Source organism: Oncorhynchus mykiss, chromosome 22 (genome assembly GCF_013265735.2).
Source record: "Oncorhynchus mykiss isolate Arlee chromosome 22, USDA_OmykA_1.1, whole genome shotgun sequence".
Lineage (NCBI taxonomy): Eukaryota > Metazoa > Chordata > Actinopteri > Salmoniformes > Salmonidae > Oncorhynchus > Oncorhynchus mykiss.
The window spans coordinates 8,912,652-8,931,326 of record NC_048586.1 but is presented as its reverse complement, the minus strand read 5'-3'; the positions used below and the strand labels follow the sequence as shown (position 1 = coordinate 8,931,326).

General features: G+C 44.3%; 1 protein-coding gene across 2 annotated transcripts; it reads right to left on the bottom strand.

Annotated features, from left to right (window-relative positions):
• Window positions 1-1,826: 1,826 nt before the first annotated feature.
• me3 (malic enzyme 3, NADP(+)-dependent, mitochondrial) lies at window positions 1,827-18,675 on the bottom strand. 2 transcript variants are annotated; one of them, XM_021578832.2, is made up of 15 exons: window positions 18,433-18,675; window positions 17,149-17,369; window positions 11,802-11,932; window positions 11,305-11,454; window positions 11,100-11,175; window positions 10,832-10,993; window positions 9,051-9,154; window positions 8,814-8,923; window positions 8,435-8,532; window positions 7,643-7,756; window positions 7,241-7,346; window positions 6,913-7,055; window positions 6,538-6,711; window positions 4,552-4,650; window positions 1,827-4,397 (listed from the first exon to the last, which is right to left on the bottom strand). In XM_021578832.2, the coding sequence occupies exons 2-15, from the start codon at window positions 17,362-17,364 to the stop codon at window positions 4,236-4,238; spliced, it is 1,845 nt and encodes a 614-aa protein (XP_021434507.1). In that variant the 5' UTR covers window positions 17,365-17,369; window positions 18,433-18,675; the 3' UTR covers window positions 1,827-4,235. The 2 variants fall into 2 exon arrangements, with proteins under 2 accessions (XP_021434507.1, XP_021434506.1); XM_021578831.2 differs by having other exon boundaries at window positions 18,419-18,674.

Here is an 18,675-nt window from a genome sequence, read left to right as displayed (position 1 = left end):
CTTGTTACATTACTGCTGTTGTGTGTTCTGTAGGAGTCGTGTTTCCTGTGCAAGCACCATGCTCAGCAGAATGTACCGGTGTACATGGGTGGAGATACTGCGAGAGGAGCAGGAGGAAAACATCCTACTGCACAACGAGCAGGAGAGAGATCAGCTAAACCTGCAGAGGGAACAGGCAAGCTCACATACACACACACACACATCCTCAGCAATTATAGAAATACAACAATACAAAACCATGATTACTGGTAGAATAATTACCCGAAGGGACCACCTCCAGAGTTCAAAATAGACAGATGTTTTTCACCCTATTTTTACCTACTGAGTCAAGTAGTGAGGAAGCTGAGGAAGTCACAGAGGGACAGGAACAAGTGATGAACGGCTGAGCAGCAGCTGATCCGGGAGAACAGAGGGTGGCAGCATTTAACCTGGGTGTGGCTGAGGCCGCGAGGGAAAGTTCTGTCTCAAGACCCAGCAGGTTCTATGTGAGTCCCTGTGAATACTTCTATTTAATTTGATGTGTTTCTCCACTGAGATCTATAGTAACTTCACGGCCTCCTCCCCAGGGCTTGTTCAACTTCCGGGGTCGCCCGCTGATGACCCCGCGGCTGCCCAAGCAGAGGCAGTACCTGCAGGAGCTTCTGGAGCAGGCTGACAGCAGACGGAGCAGACAGATACAGGCCCACCAAGCACAGGACCTCAAACACCGCCTGCGACAGGTTCAGCTAGCAGCCGAGTGTGTGTGTGTGTGTGTGTGTAAGTTGCAGTGGGTGAGGGGGAGCAAGTGCACAATTTCAGAGAGAGGTGTAAAGAAAGAGAATTCAGCAAGGGTCTATATATCCTTTTTTGCTTTGCAGCTGGAGGAGCTCAGCCTGACAGGCAGCCGGCCTCGGAGGGTACCCCGTTTGTCCTGTACGACTGTGCCCCCCAGGCGATAGCGGAGCAGATGGCCAGGGAGCTGTATTTGCACCAGCTCCACAGCACCAACAAGAGGATGAGGGGGGCACAGCTCCACCGGGCCACCGAGCACAGGAGAGAGACGGACATGATCAACAGAACGTGAAAGAAAGAGGGAGGGAAGGGAACAGACTTTGGTAGAGGCTTTGAGAGGGAGTGGTACTCGTCTGCTACTTCCATTCAACAGTTTTGAAAATATCAGAACCCAGAACCAAATCGAGTAGATGGCAAGCACATGCAAGATCTGGTTCTGGGTTTGGAGATGAATGACATCGCAATATACTAAAGAATGGTTATGATTGATGGAGAGCAGCACCAATGATCGTTTCCCTCCCCTAGGATGATAACTCACCGGATCCTTCGCCACGATAGGCAAAGGGGAGACGTGGGGGTGGAGCATTGAAGCGAAGAGACTCAGAGAACCGGATATAATGTGTATTATAAACTGGGTGGTTCAAGCCCTGAATGCTGATTTGCTGACAGCAAAACGTTTATTTTTACTGTTCTAATTACGTTGGTAACCAGTTTATAATAGCAATAAAGCACCTCTGGGTTTTGTGCTATATGGCCAATGTTCCATGGCTGAGGGCTGTATCCAGGCACTCTGTGTTGCGCTTAAGAACATCCCTTAGTCACGGTTATTCAAGTGATCCTGGAATAATAAGGCCTATATAAAATGTAAAGAGTTGCCCTTCTAGTTACTCTTCCTGTCTTTCAATGAATAAGGCCTATAAAAAGTGTTGTTCCTCTTGTTTCAGGGCTGGCTGTTGCCTGCTGATATACCAGTGCTCAGGGCTGCAGCGATGTCTGCAGTTTAAGAGACTCCAGCTACAGTGGAGAAACCAACGTGTGGAAGGACACATGCTACATCAGCTGCATGACACAAAATGTGTTAATCCTCAACAAAACACTCAGTAGTTTTGCTAACAATATTCACTTAGTGCCTTTTTTTTTATTCCCTTCAAAACATACATTTTTCCTTGAACCCCAAATAGAATTCCTTCTGTGGTGCATCACGCCTAAGCAGAGCACAATATTCTCTGGGGGAAAAGAAAATATAACATTTACCATGTCTGTCATTACCTTTGGCAAAAACACCTAAACCGAAACAGGCAACGCTTTATACAAAACTACACACACAAAAAGATACAACCCCTCCATTATTAAAAAAGCATACCCAAAGAGGCAATCACATATGTAATTATTTTGGGCGCTACTCTTGCTCTCGAGAACCCAAGGCATTCTCAGCTATAAGCACTGCTTATTGGTGGGAACATGTGAACTATAACTCGACGCTCTGTTTTAATGTTTAGAAACGTCAATCATCATCGTTGCGATACGGTTTTGGAAACATATGGAACCTATCTTTCATATTAGCGAGTAAGAATCTTACCAAATAAAAAAGATGAACTTACTGAAGCAGGTTTGCAGACATCCATACAAATGTATGCCTACCGTTGACGAACTACACTTCCTCTCCAGTTATGCTTACACAGGTGCTCGTGCACGATAGATAGCTAATAAGCACAGGTGGTCTTCTGTAAACAAGCGCTGCAACATGAAGAAATGGCCGTGTGGGAACACCAACGCTATAAAAGGTGTAGTAATTTAACCTTTTTGTTTTTAGAAGAAAAATTGCCAATATGAAAGCTACTTTCCATGTTTCCAAAATCATACCGCAAGCGATTTGTGTTAACGTTCAGAACAAGCGTCGGTGCTCTTAACAAAACTCCCCCGGCCAGAAGTTACCGTCATGAATAGATGCTAAAGGTAGTTAGCGTCTATGCATGGGCTAGTGGTACACTAGTGTTTATTAAAGCTTCCTCTATCATGTACACAAACGTCGGGCACCGCACAAACCTGAAGTCCCTTGTGGCTCAGTTGGTAGAGCCCGGCGCTTGCAACGCCAGGTTCGTGGGTTCAATTCCGACGAGTACGAAGAAAATATAAAAAATTCCACTCACTACTGTAAGTGAGATAAGAGTGTCTGCTAAATTACTCAAATGTAAAAGTCAGTTCCTAATGGTAATGATGTCGGGGATAAAAATGTAGCTAGTCATCTCGTTAAAACTCTGACACGCATCAACAGGGAAGTCTAGAATAAAAATACAAGATGAACAGGGTGTCCTATTTTAAATTCTATAGGTTATCTAACTGGTCCTCTTGTAACCCAGGCTTTGGCAGGAGTGTAGCCTAAAGTATGAAGTGACAACAGGGAGCAAGAAATTGTCAGTTAATAATATATTGGAGTTGTGCTTTAAAATCAATGATACTGCAGTGTGAACCAGCGTGTACATATTCTTTGCTAATAGCTGATAGAATCCTCCAACTAAAGACGAGTATCTGCAGGATATTACATGTGAGGTCAGGAGGTCAAACGGAGGCCGGCACTATTATCGAGACTAATTTGAAAACAATGGACAGGTAAAGGCGATAAGGGATTCACCCATCCACTTTTCCAAGCAAAGGAAGCAAGGTAAAACTATTGAGATGCAACCTACAATAGATGACAGAGACCTTTCGGGAATATGCCATTTCTGCCTATTAGTTATTAAAGCTAGTCCAAACATGCTCAACGGAGTGTGTTATTAGGGGTTTGGTGACACAGAACAGTCTGTCTCCAGATTCTGTATCAATCACAAATAAATAATCTCAAAATAGAATATAGAATGTATAGAACTGATAGGGTTCCCTCAAGTTACACATGAAACGTCGTGGCACTAACCTGGCAATTTGATGATATGGACACAAATATATATATATGGTAAACAAAGCAATTACAAAAGTCAAGGGGGACATCAAATGAAATGACTGAAACTTCAGAAAAATACCCCTTAAATTATATTTCTGCTGGTTAACCATTTGTAATCTCCTACAGATGTACATCCTATGTATTACATTCTATGGGAACTGGGGAGTGTCTAGAGGCAATGGAGTGTCTCGTCTTGATGACCTAGCTGCAGAAGGCTTTGGGCGCGTTCCTCTGCCCAGGCGTTGAGGACACATGCCAGATCTGGACGCCTGGATAGGTATTTTATGTATGAGTAAACCACATATGTTATAGCAATCTGGTGCCGGAAGGCACTGTCGATGCCGTGGAATGCAACCATTGGTTGATGCATGCAACGTCTGAGCAGGGGAACGCGACTGTTGAGTGATGATTGGTGAAATTATGCGAAATCTGGAGAGGCGGTAGCGCATGTCTGATATGTGTAGCTCCCTTGTGCTGTACTGAGGGATCGAACGTTGGGGATAGAAAGAGAGGTGGCTGATGGAGTTCACACGTCCTGGACTTTCATGGCGTCCTGGGGCCAGTCGTAGGTGTCCTGGACGAAGGAGTCATAGTCGGGGCTGTAGACATGGGAGAGCACAAACGCCTCCTTGTCCTTGGGCTCCGGGTACAGGGAGGCAATTTTGTGTCTGTACGCATAGTCAACCACCTGAGAGATGGGTAGAGAAAAATATAAATTAGTTACACAGAACACTAATGTATTGACATGGAGAATGTGTCTTTCTCTGCAGTAACAAATCTGTGTTGATGTGGGAATGTAATGCTGGTATTGATGGTTTTGTGGGGTGGAGTCAGTCTCTAACCTTGACAGCGATCTTAAAGGACACTTCTCTGATGCCGTTGAGTGGAGGGTAGAGTCTTCCCTCGGCCAGGTGCTCCTCCGTTACCATGTCAGCTATCGCCTGAGAGAGAGAGAAACAGAAGTAAAGAAATGGAGGGCTCTGTGCTCTACCACTTTGGACTTGAAATTATACAATGACTGAGGTTAAAGTGCAGACTGCTTCTAAACACTTCTACATTCATGTGGATGCTACCATGATTATGGATAATCCTGAATAATCATGAGTGAGAAAGTTTGACACGCATATCATGCCCCCAAGATGCTAACTTCTATCCATTACAATAACAGGGGAGGTTAGCATTTTTTTTGGGGGGGGTATGATATTTATACCTCCAACTTTCTCATTCATCATTATTCACGATTCATTCAGAATTATTCGTAATCATGGTAGCATCCACATGAATGTAGAAGTGTTTAGAAACATATTACATTCTTATTTACAATAAAAGTGACTCCAAAATGACAATACCGTATTTACCAGTCATTTCTATTGGGCACAAAATAATCTGAAACGCAACCAAAACAAACAGAAAATGCATTCAACAAGTTTGTAGAGTTACAAGCTTGATGTAAAGAAGTGCATTTGTACCAATACTATTGGTCCTCTAAAATGGGGGGGACTATGTACAAAAAGTCCTGTAATTTCAAAACAGTTCATTTGCCTAGCTGATGGGTCCTTTGATCCACTGTCAGGAGAGTCATGGCATTGTTTAGATTGATGAATAAGGCTGTACTGTATCAAAATATGGAAAAGGGAAAGGGTCTGAATACTTTCCAAATGCACTGTATATTCAAAGAGCTTCTATATGCTCCTTGAGTTGCCTTTCCTCCCACAGACACGTTTCCATAAAATCCCTGCTTCACTCCTCCCGCAGCCATTGGATAGGCATATAATGCCAATATGCTATGGTCTAATTTACTTTCACTTGCCCACTGTAACCCACTATAACCTACAGGTTATGGGTTACTCAATCTAGTGGGCTGCTGAAAGTTTAGTATGGGCTGCAAAATAGTGGTGTTGTACAAATGTGGAGGGCAGCTCGACATGTGACACATACACACTCATAGCTCCTGGTCTCCAGGATCCCAAGATAATTAGCATGCAGTCGTTAGAAGGATAGTTGCCATAAGGGGGAACTACTGTTAGTTAAGCACCATGGATACGGTCATTAGTTGAAATTACGCACCAATTTTTTGGGACCAATGTCTCTTTCATCATTTAGGCCTCACTGTTAAGATTTTCTAAGCTACTGTAGGCTTTACGAGGTGTTCGCCTAGGCTACGCAGCAGAACGTTGCAGTGAATTCGGAGGGCAGACTGACATGGAGTCCTAGGTCTCTTCGCAGTCAGTGACAAAAGTTTCTTAATTTAGTTGTGCTCATAACGCATCATGACCATTTTAATAAAGTATATGCCTATAAGTCTGAAGTAGCCAGGGGGAAACTTGGTGTGTGTGTGTGTGTGTGTGTGTGCGCGCACAGTGACACTGGTTACATGTGCGCCAAACCTTGCCTCCAAAGGGCCACAGTTTGTGACTCACAGCACTCGCCTTTACCCACTGCAGTGGTGTGTGTAAGATATTTAGCATTTTGGATGTGTCTCCCTGCACACTGTAATAGTGCACTTTAACCACATATTTAGAAATCGCCCAGTTTTCCTAACCACACCAATATTTCTACTTTCATTTTTTAAAAAATACAAGGTAAATTGGAAAAATAATATTAAAATACATGGTAGAAAAATTAGAAATTGAAACAGTTAAAATGATATTTTACGAGTGGACAGAAAAATGTTGAAATTGAAACTAATATTATATTATTCAACTTGAACAATAGTATTAGATCATTGGATTGATAAGCATTACATACAAACATTCCCAAACAGCAGAGGTAAAGAGTGTACGTCTTTCTTTGAAAATGAAAATGTAAAATTAAGGCAAAACAGTTACCTCGGCTGTGGTGAGGAAGATGTCGTCCGAGATTTGGCGCACCCCACAGGCGATGACCCCCAATGCCACGCCAGGGAACACGTAGGCGTTGTTCCCCTGACCGGGGATGAAGGAGCGCCCGTCAGCCAGGGTCACCTTATTAAAGGGGCTGCCACTGGCAAAGATGCCCCGCCCCTGGGACAGAGGAAGAAAATGAGAACAAGAGCGAGCGACAAAGTGAGAGAGAGAGTAAAAAAAAGAGAGCCTTAATTCTATTTCAGATCATTCTATTTCTATGACAGCAAGGATATTTAGTAAGCGTACATTGATTGGCACTCAAACAAGGGAACAGTGAGTGAATGTCTATTCTCTAGGTTAGGATCAGAGTTTCAGTACCTCGGTGAGTTGGTAGCACTGCTCGGCGGTGCACTCTGCCTTGCTGGTGGGGTTACTCAGGGCGAAGATGATGGGCCTCTCGTTGAAGGACGCCATGTCCTTGATGATCTTCTCAGTAAACGCCCCTCCAATGGCCGCCACTCCTGCACACAGGAGAAGAAAAGAGTACTGAGTGTGAGAACAAAACATGCATATCTTCCTGAGATGCTCTGCAATGTTGAGTTTCTGTCCAGTGTCCATTATTGGTCTGTTTCTAAAGAAACATTATGTACATGACAGATGAGCCTTAGTTACACTGGTGAGACAATATGTGATCATGGCAACTGACCGATGAGGGCGGTGGGCTTGACGGTGTGCACCACCTCCTCCAGGGTCTTGATGTGGGCGTGGTCGTGGGCAAACTCCTCCTTCTCATGGTTCAGGTTTCCTCTGCCCTGTGGGTCACACCATGGTAACATCAGTCAGTCTGACATACAACTGGATCCCGTTCAGGAGGCTGTAACGTTCTGAACGTTACCCATAGAACTGACTGACATTATTCCCTATTCTACATGACAGTGCAGCATAACTGATCTACATCTTTCTATCTGAAAATTCTGTAACATTGCATCCTACTGAACACGACCAATGTCTTGGTGGACAGCTCAGGAGAAGGCTGATTAGATCAACGTTTTTGAAGCTATTCAAGTGTATTAGGAGGTTAGCTATGATAATATGGCATTTCTGTTACCTTGACGATGAGGCCCCTGGAGTCGACCATCCAGATCTTCTTTGCGGCTTCCGTGGCCGACACCCCCTCCTTCGCCATGGCCATGATTAGCAAGTGGGCAATGCCCAGTGCAGCCTGGGTAATAAAAAAAAGCAGTGGTAAAGTCCTTAAATGAAAATACTTAAAAGTTCTCCTTATGTCGTTTTGGGGGTATTTATATTTTTGACGACTTACTTCACTTACTACATTCCGAAAGAAGATAATGTTCTTTTAACTCCATACATTTCCCTGATACCCAAAAGTACTTATTACGTTTTTATTACTTAGCAGGACATGAAAATGGTCAAATTCAGAGACTTTTCAAGAGAAATCCCTGGTCAGCCTCTGATCTTGCGGACTCACATGCTTCGTTTGTAAATTATGTGTTAGTGCCCCTGGCTATCAGTAAAAAATAATGTTTTTGTAAAAACGATGCCATCTGGTCTGCTTAACATAAGGAATTTGAAATAACATACTTTTGATACTTCTAAAAATATTTTTGCAATTACATTTACATTTGAGTCATTTTCTATTAAGGTATCTTTACTATTACTCAAGTATGACATCATTGTAAAAAAGACAGTTCCATGATGAATCCTGCTACTAAGCAATCTACCCAATCACTGCCATGCAACATGATGATTTTCAAGCCATTTCATCTGCATGCTTGTGTTATCTTTCAAGGCTTGATTCAAGAGAGTGAGGTTTCCCCCCAAAAAATCTACATATTTTGGTGTTTATAATGAACACAGATCAGCGCGTTTGTCCTCTTACCTCCCCAGCCCCCTGGAACACAAAGGTGTGGTCTGACAGTTTGTTCTTGGTGATCTTCAGAGCAGCCAAGACCCCAGCTACTGCTACTGAGGCTGTGCCTGGGAGAGAGTGAGTGAGACAGGGAGAGAAAGAGACAAGCACAGGAGAAATAAGAGAGAGGGTGAGAAACAAGGGATGGGTTATACGGTTGTTCTCAGAAGTCAGAATGGTTTTGCACATCCATCTTTCAACAGTACACAAAACTCTATTATGCGTCTCTGACTAAGACCACAGGAGGGCTTCAGTCATCCATACAAACAGGAGGGCATCAGTCATCCATACAGCAAATAAGGCGTATGGAGTGCGAGTAGATTTGACAGGGAAAAAGAGAACAAGTTACCTTGGATGTCGTCGTTGAAGGTGCAGTAACGGTTGCGGTATTTGTTGAGGAGGCGGAAGGCGTTGGAGTTGGCAAAGTCCTCAAACTGGATCAGGCAGTTCATTCCATACCTGCATTCCGTGGAGCAGTGAACAGTCAGTCAAATTACACACACACACACACACACACACACACACACACACACACACACACACACACACACACACACACACACACACACACACACACACTACCTACTTGTCAGTAACTGCCTGCATGAACTCATCGATGAGGTCATCGTACTCCTTTCCTCTGATCCTCTTGTGCTTCAGGCCGATGTACAGGGGGTCTTCCAGGAGTGCCTGATCAAAAATAACATTTCACCCTCAAGCTCTATGACGAGAGCCTCCGGGAAATAAGGGAAGTAACTAAGTGATAGTGGAGCCCTGAATTCCAAATCATCATCTAGCACCTGTCCAACTCCTTCAGATCTACAGGAGGGGCTAGGGGTCCATTTGGAATTGAACAACACTGTTATGCAATCTTGGTGAGTCCTAAAATTATTGTATTCTTACCTTAGCCCTACTTAGATCTCACTGCCATACAACTACCAGCAGCATATTTAGTTCACTAGGTAAGATATAAACTCACAAATATTAACACATGTTAAGTTTGCTAAGAACATAAGATTCAATAACTGAGACATAAACTGAACAAGTTCCACAGACATGTGACTAACAGAAATTGAATAATGTGTCCCTGAACAAAGGGGAGGGGGGGGGGAGTGAAAAGTTACTTTCAGTATCTGGTGTGGCCACCAGCTGCATTAAGTACTGCAGTGCATCTCCTCCTCACGGACTGCACCAGATTTGCCCGTTCTTGCTGTGAGATGTTACCCCACTCTTCCACCAAGGCACCTGTAAGTTCCTGGACATTTCTGGGGGGGAATGGCCCTAGCCCTCACCCGCCGATCCAACAGGTCCCAGACATGCTCAATTGGATTGAGATCCGGGCTCTTTGCTGGCCATGGCAGAACACTGACATTCCTGTCTTGCAGGAACTCACACACAGAACGAGCAGTATGGCTGGTGGCATTGTCATGCTGGAGGGTCATGTCAGGATGAGCCTGCAGGAAGGGTACCACATGAGTGAGGAGGATGGCTTCCCTGTAATGCACAGCGTTGAGATTGCTTGCAATGACAACAAGCTCAGTCCGATGATGCTGTGACACACCGCCCCAGACCATGACGGACCCTCCCCACCTCCAAATCAATCCCGCTCCAGAGTACAGGCCTCAGTGTAAAGTTCATTCCTTCGATCTGACCATCACCCCTGGTGAGGCAAAACTGTGACTTGTCAGTGAAGAGCACTTTTTGCCTGTTCTGTCTGGTCCAGTGATGGTGGGTTTGTGCCCATAGGCGACATTGTTGCCGGTGATGTCTGGTGAGGACTGCCTTACAACTGGCCTCAGGACAGCCTGAGCACTGATGGAGTGATTGTGCTTTCCTGGTGTAACTCGGACAGTTGTTGTCATCCTGTACCTGTCCCACTGGTGTGATGTTTGGATGTACCGATCCTGTGCAGGTGTTGTTACACGTGGTCTGCCACTGTGAGGACGATCAGCTGTCCGTCCTGTCTCCCTGCAGCGCTGTCTTAGGCATCTCACAATACGGACATTGCAATTTATTGCCCTGGCCACATCTGCAGTCCTCATGCCTCCTTGCAGCATGCCTAAGGCACGTTCCCACAGATGAGCAGGGACCCTGGGCATTTTTCTTTTGGTGTTTTTCAGAGTCAGTAGAAAGGCCTCTTTAGTGTCCTGGGTTTTCATAGCTGTAACCTTAATTGCCTACCGTCTGTAAGCTATTAGTGTCTTAACGACCGTTCCACAGGTGCATATTCATTAATTGTTTATGGTTCATTGAACAAGCATGGGAAACCGTGTTTAAACCCTTTACAATGAAGATCTGTGAAGTAATTTGGATTTTTACAAATTATCTTTGAAAGACAGGGTCCTGAAAAACTCCCGGTAGAAGTACCTGGTTGTCGGTGCCTACGTCCAGCAGGACTGGTAGACACTGCTGGGGTGGCACTCCTCCGCAGGCAGTGTACAGGGCCAGTTTACCCACTGGGATGCCCATGCCGTAACTGCCCAGGTCGCCCAGACCCAGGATACGCTCTCCGTCTGTCACCACAATGGCCTGGGGATACACACACACGGTTTGGTTCACATGGTGAAAATTGTTTACACCCTTATGTCCATATCCTGTACCATGGAGTAAAGTGTGTGTGTTAGGCACTCCTTACCTTGATGTTCTCCTCAGGCCAGGAGTTGAGCATGGTGGCGATGTGGCCTTTATCATGGATGGTGATGAAGAGACCTCTGTGGGATACATGCTAACACTTCAGAACCACTATCATCACACAACAATTCACTGGGTGTGTGTGCGTGCGTGCGTGGGTGTGTGTGCGTGCGTGCGTGCATGTATGTGTGTGTGTGTTTCATGTCTACCGTGGTCTCCTGAAGGCCAGTCCATACTGTTGGCAGGCCAGCCCTACAGTGGGGGTATAGACAATGGGCATGAACTCCTCTACATCAGACGTCAGCAGGCGGTAAAACAACTTCTCATTCCTGTCCTGCAGAGTCATCAGCAAGATGTACCTAAGAGAGAGAAATGGAGAGAAAATGGGGGGAGAGAGAGACAGAGAGAGAGGGAAAGAGAGATTCAGGGAGAGAGAGAGAGAGAAAGAAAGAGAGAGAGAAGGGGACAGAGAGAAAGAGAGAGACAGAAAGAGAGAGGCAGACAGACAGAGAGAAAGAGAAAGAAAATGGGGGGAGAAATAGAGAGAGAAGTGGGGAGAGAGAAAGAAAGCAGAACAAGGTGAAACAAAGACCAGTAAGTGATGAGGGAGATTAAAGCTACTGTATTTGTGTATTTTTAGCCATCATACAGTATGTGTGTTGTGTGTGTTTTATTTGCATCTGAGTGAGTGTGTGTACGCGCTCACTTGTCGAGGGGGTTGCGGCCCTCATAGCTCTTCATGATACGGAGCACCTGGACATCCTGGGAAAGGTAGACGGGGGGCAGCAGGCCGTGGATGCCCAGCTGCAGGCGCTCCTGTAGGGTGAAGGCCATGCCCTGCAGGGGGGTGGAGACGCACACATCCAACATAAAGGGTCAACGATAGCGCTGTGTAACAGACACCATCCAATGTTGTAGCATTGGTATAGCTAGCATTGATCTAGCTAGCTCTTGTTCACATAAACACCCAGTTATCAGGCCTTTACAAGTATTGTCTTCAATAGAGAAGCTTTAGAGCTTTAGCTGTGTTGTGGTTCTGATCATGTCTTGAGCATTCCTTTTTTTTTTAGGCCTATTGCATGTAGGGAAATTCATATAGTTGCTCAGGGGGCTGACCGGACCCCAACTTTGTGGTCTGGTTGTGCTTAGTGCCACTACTCTGTCATGTCAGTATTCTGGCGTTCCCTCTTTCTCACACACTCGTTCGCTCTAGCTCTTCTTTCTTTCTTCAAATGGAAAGAATTCTTCAGAAAGCAAGAGGCTCGTCATGGAAATAAATCAAATGTTCAGGAACTTGCTACTGTAAATGTGCTACTATTGTAGTGTCAATATGTAAAGTTATGATAGCCTAATGTAACACTCGCACCTGGGGTTTGGTCCATTAATAATAAACAGCTGTTAATATGTCAATCACAGTGACACACGGGTTTCTGGATCAAAAAGGGGCTTAGTTGGTGGGCGTGGCAGGGGGCGTTGCAATCTGCGTCGTCAGCCCATCGGTGCAGCTGAATTTAAGAGAACATTTTAGAGGCCCCCCATCTTGGCGGTGTAGAGAAATCTTTGACTTTTTAAGCCAATTTTGTGCATTGTACTAATTTATCCATAAAGTTCAGATAATTTTTTGCAGTTTTAAAGCAGATTTGCTGCAATTCTGTACATTTTGACATGGAGCTGAAAGAAAATGTTGCAATTTTAAAACAAATGTCCTGCTAGTCTACATATTCTGCCATGGAGCGGAGATAAAATGTTGTAGTTCTAAGGTTAATTTCCTGCAATTCCATGCATTTTGCCATGGCTAATGCCGTATTCTTTTTGGAATTTTCAAATCACCCTGACTGTCTAGCTTTTATTTTGGTGATTGTTAGTACTCAAAGATTATATTATGAAAAAATATATACTGTGCCTTAAGAAAGTATTCATACCCCTTGACTTATGTCATTTTGTTATGTTACAGCATTAATTCAAAATGTATTAAATATATTTTCTCACCCATCTACACACAATACCCCATAATGACAAAGTGAAAAGATGTTTTTAGACATTTTTGTTAATTTATTGAAAATTGTGAAATATTTCATTTGCATAAGTATTCACACCCCCAAGTCAATACTTTGTAGAAACCCCTCCGGCAGCGATTACAGCTGAGTCTTTCTGGGTAAGTCTCTAACTGCTTTCCACACCTGGATTGTGTAACATTGGCACATTATTCTTGTCAAAATTCTTCAAGCTCTGTCAAATTGGTTGTCGATCATTGCAAGACAACCATTGTCAGGTCTTACTATAGATTTTCAAATAGATTTAAGTCTACCACTCAGGAACATTCACTGTCTTCTTGGTAAGCAACTCCAGTGTAGATTTGGCCATGTGTTTTTGGTTAATGTCCTGCTGAAAGGTGAATTCATCTCCCAGTGTCTGGTGAAAGCACAACCCCGGCGCCGACAAAGATGGCCGCCTCGCTTCGCGTTCCTAGGAAACTATGCAGTATTTAGTTTTTTTACGTGTTATTTCTTACATTGGTACCCCAGGTAATCTTAGGTTTTCTTACATACAGTCGGGAGGAACTACTGGATATAAGAGCAAAGTCAACTCACCATCAGTACGACCAAGAATATGACTTTCCCGAAGCGGATCCTGTGTTCTGCCTTCCACCCAGGACAATGGATCGGATCCCAGCCGGCGACACAAAACAACGACGCCGTAAAAGGGGCAAACGAAGCGGTCTTCTGGTCAGGCTCCGGAGATGGGCACATCGCGCACCACTCCCTAGCATACTACTCGCCAATGTCCAGTCTCTTGACAACAAGGTTGATGAAATCCGAGCAAGGGTAGCATTTCAGAGAGACATCAGAGACTAACGTTCTTTGCTTCACCGAAACATGGCTCACTCGAGAGACTCTATCGGAGTCGGTGCAGTCAGCTGGTTTCTTCACGCATCACGCCGACAGAAACAAGCATCTTTCTGGTAAGAAGAGGGGCGGGGGGGGGGGTATGCCTTATGATTAACGAGACGTGGTGTGATCATAACAACATACAGGATCTCAAGTCCTTCTGTTCACCTGACTTAGAATTCCTCACAATCAAATGTCGACCGCATTATCTACCAAGGAAATTCTCTTCGATTATAATCACAGCCGTATATATTCCCCCCCAAGCAGACACGACGATGGCCCTGAACGAACTTTTTGACTCTATGTAACCACATATCCTGAGGCTGCATTCATTGTAGCTGGGGATTTTAACAAGGCTAATCTGAAAACAAGACTCCCTAAATTCTATCAGCATATCGATTGCGCAACCAGGGCTGGTAAAACCCTGGATCATTGTTATTCTAACTTCCGCGATGCATATAAGGCCCTCCCACGCCCTCCTTTCGGAAAAGCTGACCACGACTCCATTTTGTTGCTTCCAGCCTACAGACAGAGACTAAAACAAGAAGCTCCCGCGCTCAGGTCTGTTCAACGCTGGTCTGACCAATCTGATTCCACGCTTCAAGACTGCTTCGATCACGTGATATGTTCCGCATTGCATCCAACAACAATATTGACGAATACGTTGATTCGGTGAGCGAGTTCATTAGAAAGTGCATTGACGATGTTATACCCACAGCAACGATTAAAACATTCCCAAACCAGAAACCGTGGATTGATGGCAGCCTTCGCGCGAAACTGAAAGCGCGAACCACTGCTTTTAACCAGGGCAAGGTGACCGGAAACATGACCGAATACAAACAGTGTAGCTATTCCCTCCACAAGGCAATCAAACAAGCTAAGCGTCAGTATAGAGACAAAGTAGTCTCAATTCAACAGCTCAGACACAAGAGGTATGTGGCAGGGTCTACAGTCAATCACGGATTCCAAAAAGAAAACCAGCCCTGTCGCGGACCTCTGAGACTATCACAGTGCAGGTGCATTTATACGGAGACTTGATTACACACAGGTGGATTGTATTTATCATCATTAGTCATTTAGGTCAACATTGGATCATTCAGAGATCCTCACTGAACTTCTGGAGAGAGTTTGCTGCACTGAAAGTAAAGGGGCTGAATAATTTTGCACGCCCAATTTTTCAGTTTTTGATTTGTTAAAAAAGTTTGAAATATCCAATAAATGTCGTTCCACTTCATGATTGTGTCCCACTTGTTGTTGATTCTTCACAAAAAAATACAGTTTTATATCTTTATGTTTGAAGCCTGAAATGTGGCAGAAGGTCGCAAAGTTCAAGGGGGCCGAATACTTTCGCAAGGCACTGTATGTGATGTTAATGGGGATTTTTCCCCTGAGTCAGATGAACTCGTGAGAACCTAAGAACTGTTTGATGGTGTGATTGTTAAAACGCTTTAATAACTGGTGATATAAAATGTCCTTCAATATGATGAGGGGTGAATGGGACTGTGTTAGAGATTAATGGTCATAATTGAGAGCAGACTTTGGAACAGTAGTCTGGAGGATGAAAGGTCATGTATTGGTCCCTTTCTACAACTTACAAGTCTTTGCTAGGTAAAGCCCCGCCTTATCTCAGCTCACTGGTCACCATAGCAGCACCCACCCGTAGCACGCTCTCCAGCAGGTATTTTTCACTGGTCACCCCCAAAGCCAATTGCTCCTTTGGCCGCCTTTCCTTCCAGTTCTCTGCTGCCAATGACTGGAATGAACTGCAAAAATCACTGAAGCTGGAGACTCACATCTCCCTCACTAGCTTTAAGCACCAGCTGTCAGAGCAACTCACAGATCACTGCACATAGCCCATCTGTAAACAGCCCATCTAACTACCTCATCCCCATACTGTTATTTATTTTGCTCCTTTGCACCCCAGTATCTCTACTTGCACATTCATCTTCTGCACATCTATTACTCCAGTGTTTAATTGCTAAATTGTAATTATTTCACCACTATGGTCTATTTATTGCCTTACCTCATTTGCACACTGTATATAGACTTTTTCTATTGTATTATTGACTATGCTTGTTTATTCCATGTGTAACTCTGTGTTGTTGTTTGTGTCACACTGCTTTGCTTTATCTTGGCCAGGTCGCAGTTGTAAATGAGAACTTGTTAAATAAAGGTTAAATAAAATTAAAAAAACATTCACAAACATTTAAATTAAGTGCAACAAATACATAAGTAATTCAACCACAAGATGGAAATACATTATTCGCACACATACATAATCTGACACACACACACACCTGTGAGATAGAGCAGCAGTTAGAAGCCCGAAAGTAAAGCCATCAAGGAAGCACAGCTGACTAGCCACGGCAATTACACTTTCATAGATAGATAGAGAGAGTTGGGTAATGCAAAGAGCAGACTAAAAACACCTATACCCTATAATATGAAAATGTCTGGTGTACAAAAAAGGCCATCAGTGTTTTTTTGTGTGTTTTTGAATCATGTTTCCTCACATAGAAAGTGCAGAACAGCAGTTATAACAATGGACAATTCCTGTCCAGTCCAGTCTCATTGGCATCAACACGATGACCTAGAATAACCTGAAGAGGGGTGTAACATGGCTCGTTTTGGATCGGGCTATAGAGAGGCTATAGAGATCCCAAGGCCCAATTTAACCTACATCTGCAGGGGCAAACAATATCAGTATCAGAAACAGAACCATACTTGCATTTCACTCTTCACCCTTTATATCTATGTTACTATAATGTTCCAAACCAGACAGTCACACCCCCTTTACCTAAAGCTCTCTTATCAATGGGAACTTTGACTGACCTGATACTTACAGGTAGTTTTGCGAGCCAATGCTAACTAGCGTTTGCGCAATGACTGTACCCATAGACATCCAGTCATTGCACGAACGCTTGTTAGCATTGGTTCGCAAGAATACCTCCAACTTCCTTCATACTGGAGACAGAGACATAAAAATTGTATCCACGAGTTCATCTGACACTGGGGGAGTACAGAAAGGGCCTAATTTACAAAATCCTAAAGTATCTAGCCACACACACTGTTTAACATCGCAACATATAATCTCAATTGTCTAAATGAGTGCAGTGGCTTTTCATCTGATGGCACTGCACTGTCTGTGGTGGTCTAGGGATTTACCTTGTTCAGGTGGGGGTTTCTGGTGATGTCATAGCCACGCTTCTTGGTGCTGACGCTGCCCTTGCGGCTCGAACCCGAGTGGCACACTCTGACAGCCTCGAGGCAGGTCGCACGGGCCACGGTATCAGGATGGCCTGTTGTGCCCGCGAGGACCCTCATAGAGCCCGCTGTCATGCGTCTGCACAGCGACACACTCCTGCCTGGTAGGGAGTTCATATTTCCTGTGAAGAGAGAGGGCGGGAGAGGTGTTGACTTTTCCTAAATCACCTCTGTTTAAAAAGAGAAGGGTGGAACTGCAGCCTGAAATTCGGGGAGTTCCTGCATGTGGGCATTCCTGCATTTGCAGGAACCCTCTAAATACTTCTATTGGTCCATTTTTAAGCTATGACTCTGGTATATAGGCGGGAGGCAGGGGCATTTCAGTACAGTAGGTGGCGGTAATGCACCATAAAGTTGGATGCCAACTGCTTATAAATCCCACAGAAGAAAACGCGGGGGCAACAACAGTTGCTAGCTTTTATTTATTGAACCTTTATTTAACTAGGCAAGTCAGTTAAGAACAAAATATGATTTACAATGATGGCCCACCAAAAGGCAAAATACCTCCTGCGGTGACGGGCTTGGGATTTTTTTTATTTTTAATAAATACAGGACAAAACACACATCACAACAAGAGAGAAAGCATAGCTATATAGCTATCCATATGGGCACTGTTATCATGCAGTTCATACAATGACGGCTGGGGTTTGTTTGGTAAGCGGGAACGATGACACTGTGTGCTAGTTTAGCTAGCTAGTCCAGGAGGGACTCCTGTACACGACAGGGGGGCGGGGGCCTTCATGCAGTAACCAATGGGATGCCCGAGGGCACATGCAGGAATGCCCCGAATTGCGGCCTGCAGTTATACTATTTTATTTTTAATAAAAAATACAGAAGACCTAGAATTTCATGCACGCAACCTGCATACCATCCAATGTCAGCATACAGTTGGCCTCCACATACACATACAGTAGCCTAAACAACGCTAGGCCCTGAATCTATCACGTATGGCTAAGCATTTAATTCAATAAGGAAGTTAATTCAACACTCGCAGTAGGTAAACAACAGGTGCCATGATGATGATGATGGCATTGTAAATACGGTGTTTTTCAGTATCCATCCTAATCGACAAGTTAATTTAGCATCTTGTTGTGCAACTGTGAGCTATATATGGTCTCCAAATATAGGCAGCAGCACACACATTGGGTTATTTACAAAACAAACTAAGTACCTTTAGCTCGCTACCTGAAAACCGTTTGACGCTGCCCTTGAGTTCCTATCCGTAAAAGCCTTCAATCTTCATAGGGTTTGGTGGCAGACGACTGTTTTTCTCCGTCGCTGATGTTGAGATGAATAGTCTGAAACAGCTGATACAAGCTTCTTTGACATTGAGGCTTTCACTTCCCAATGAATCTGCAGAAGAACCGCCCTTTTCGTCAAGACCGTCCAATCAGATAAAGCGAAATGTGGTTCATGTCCCTACGCTCC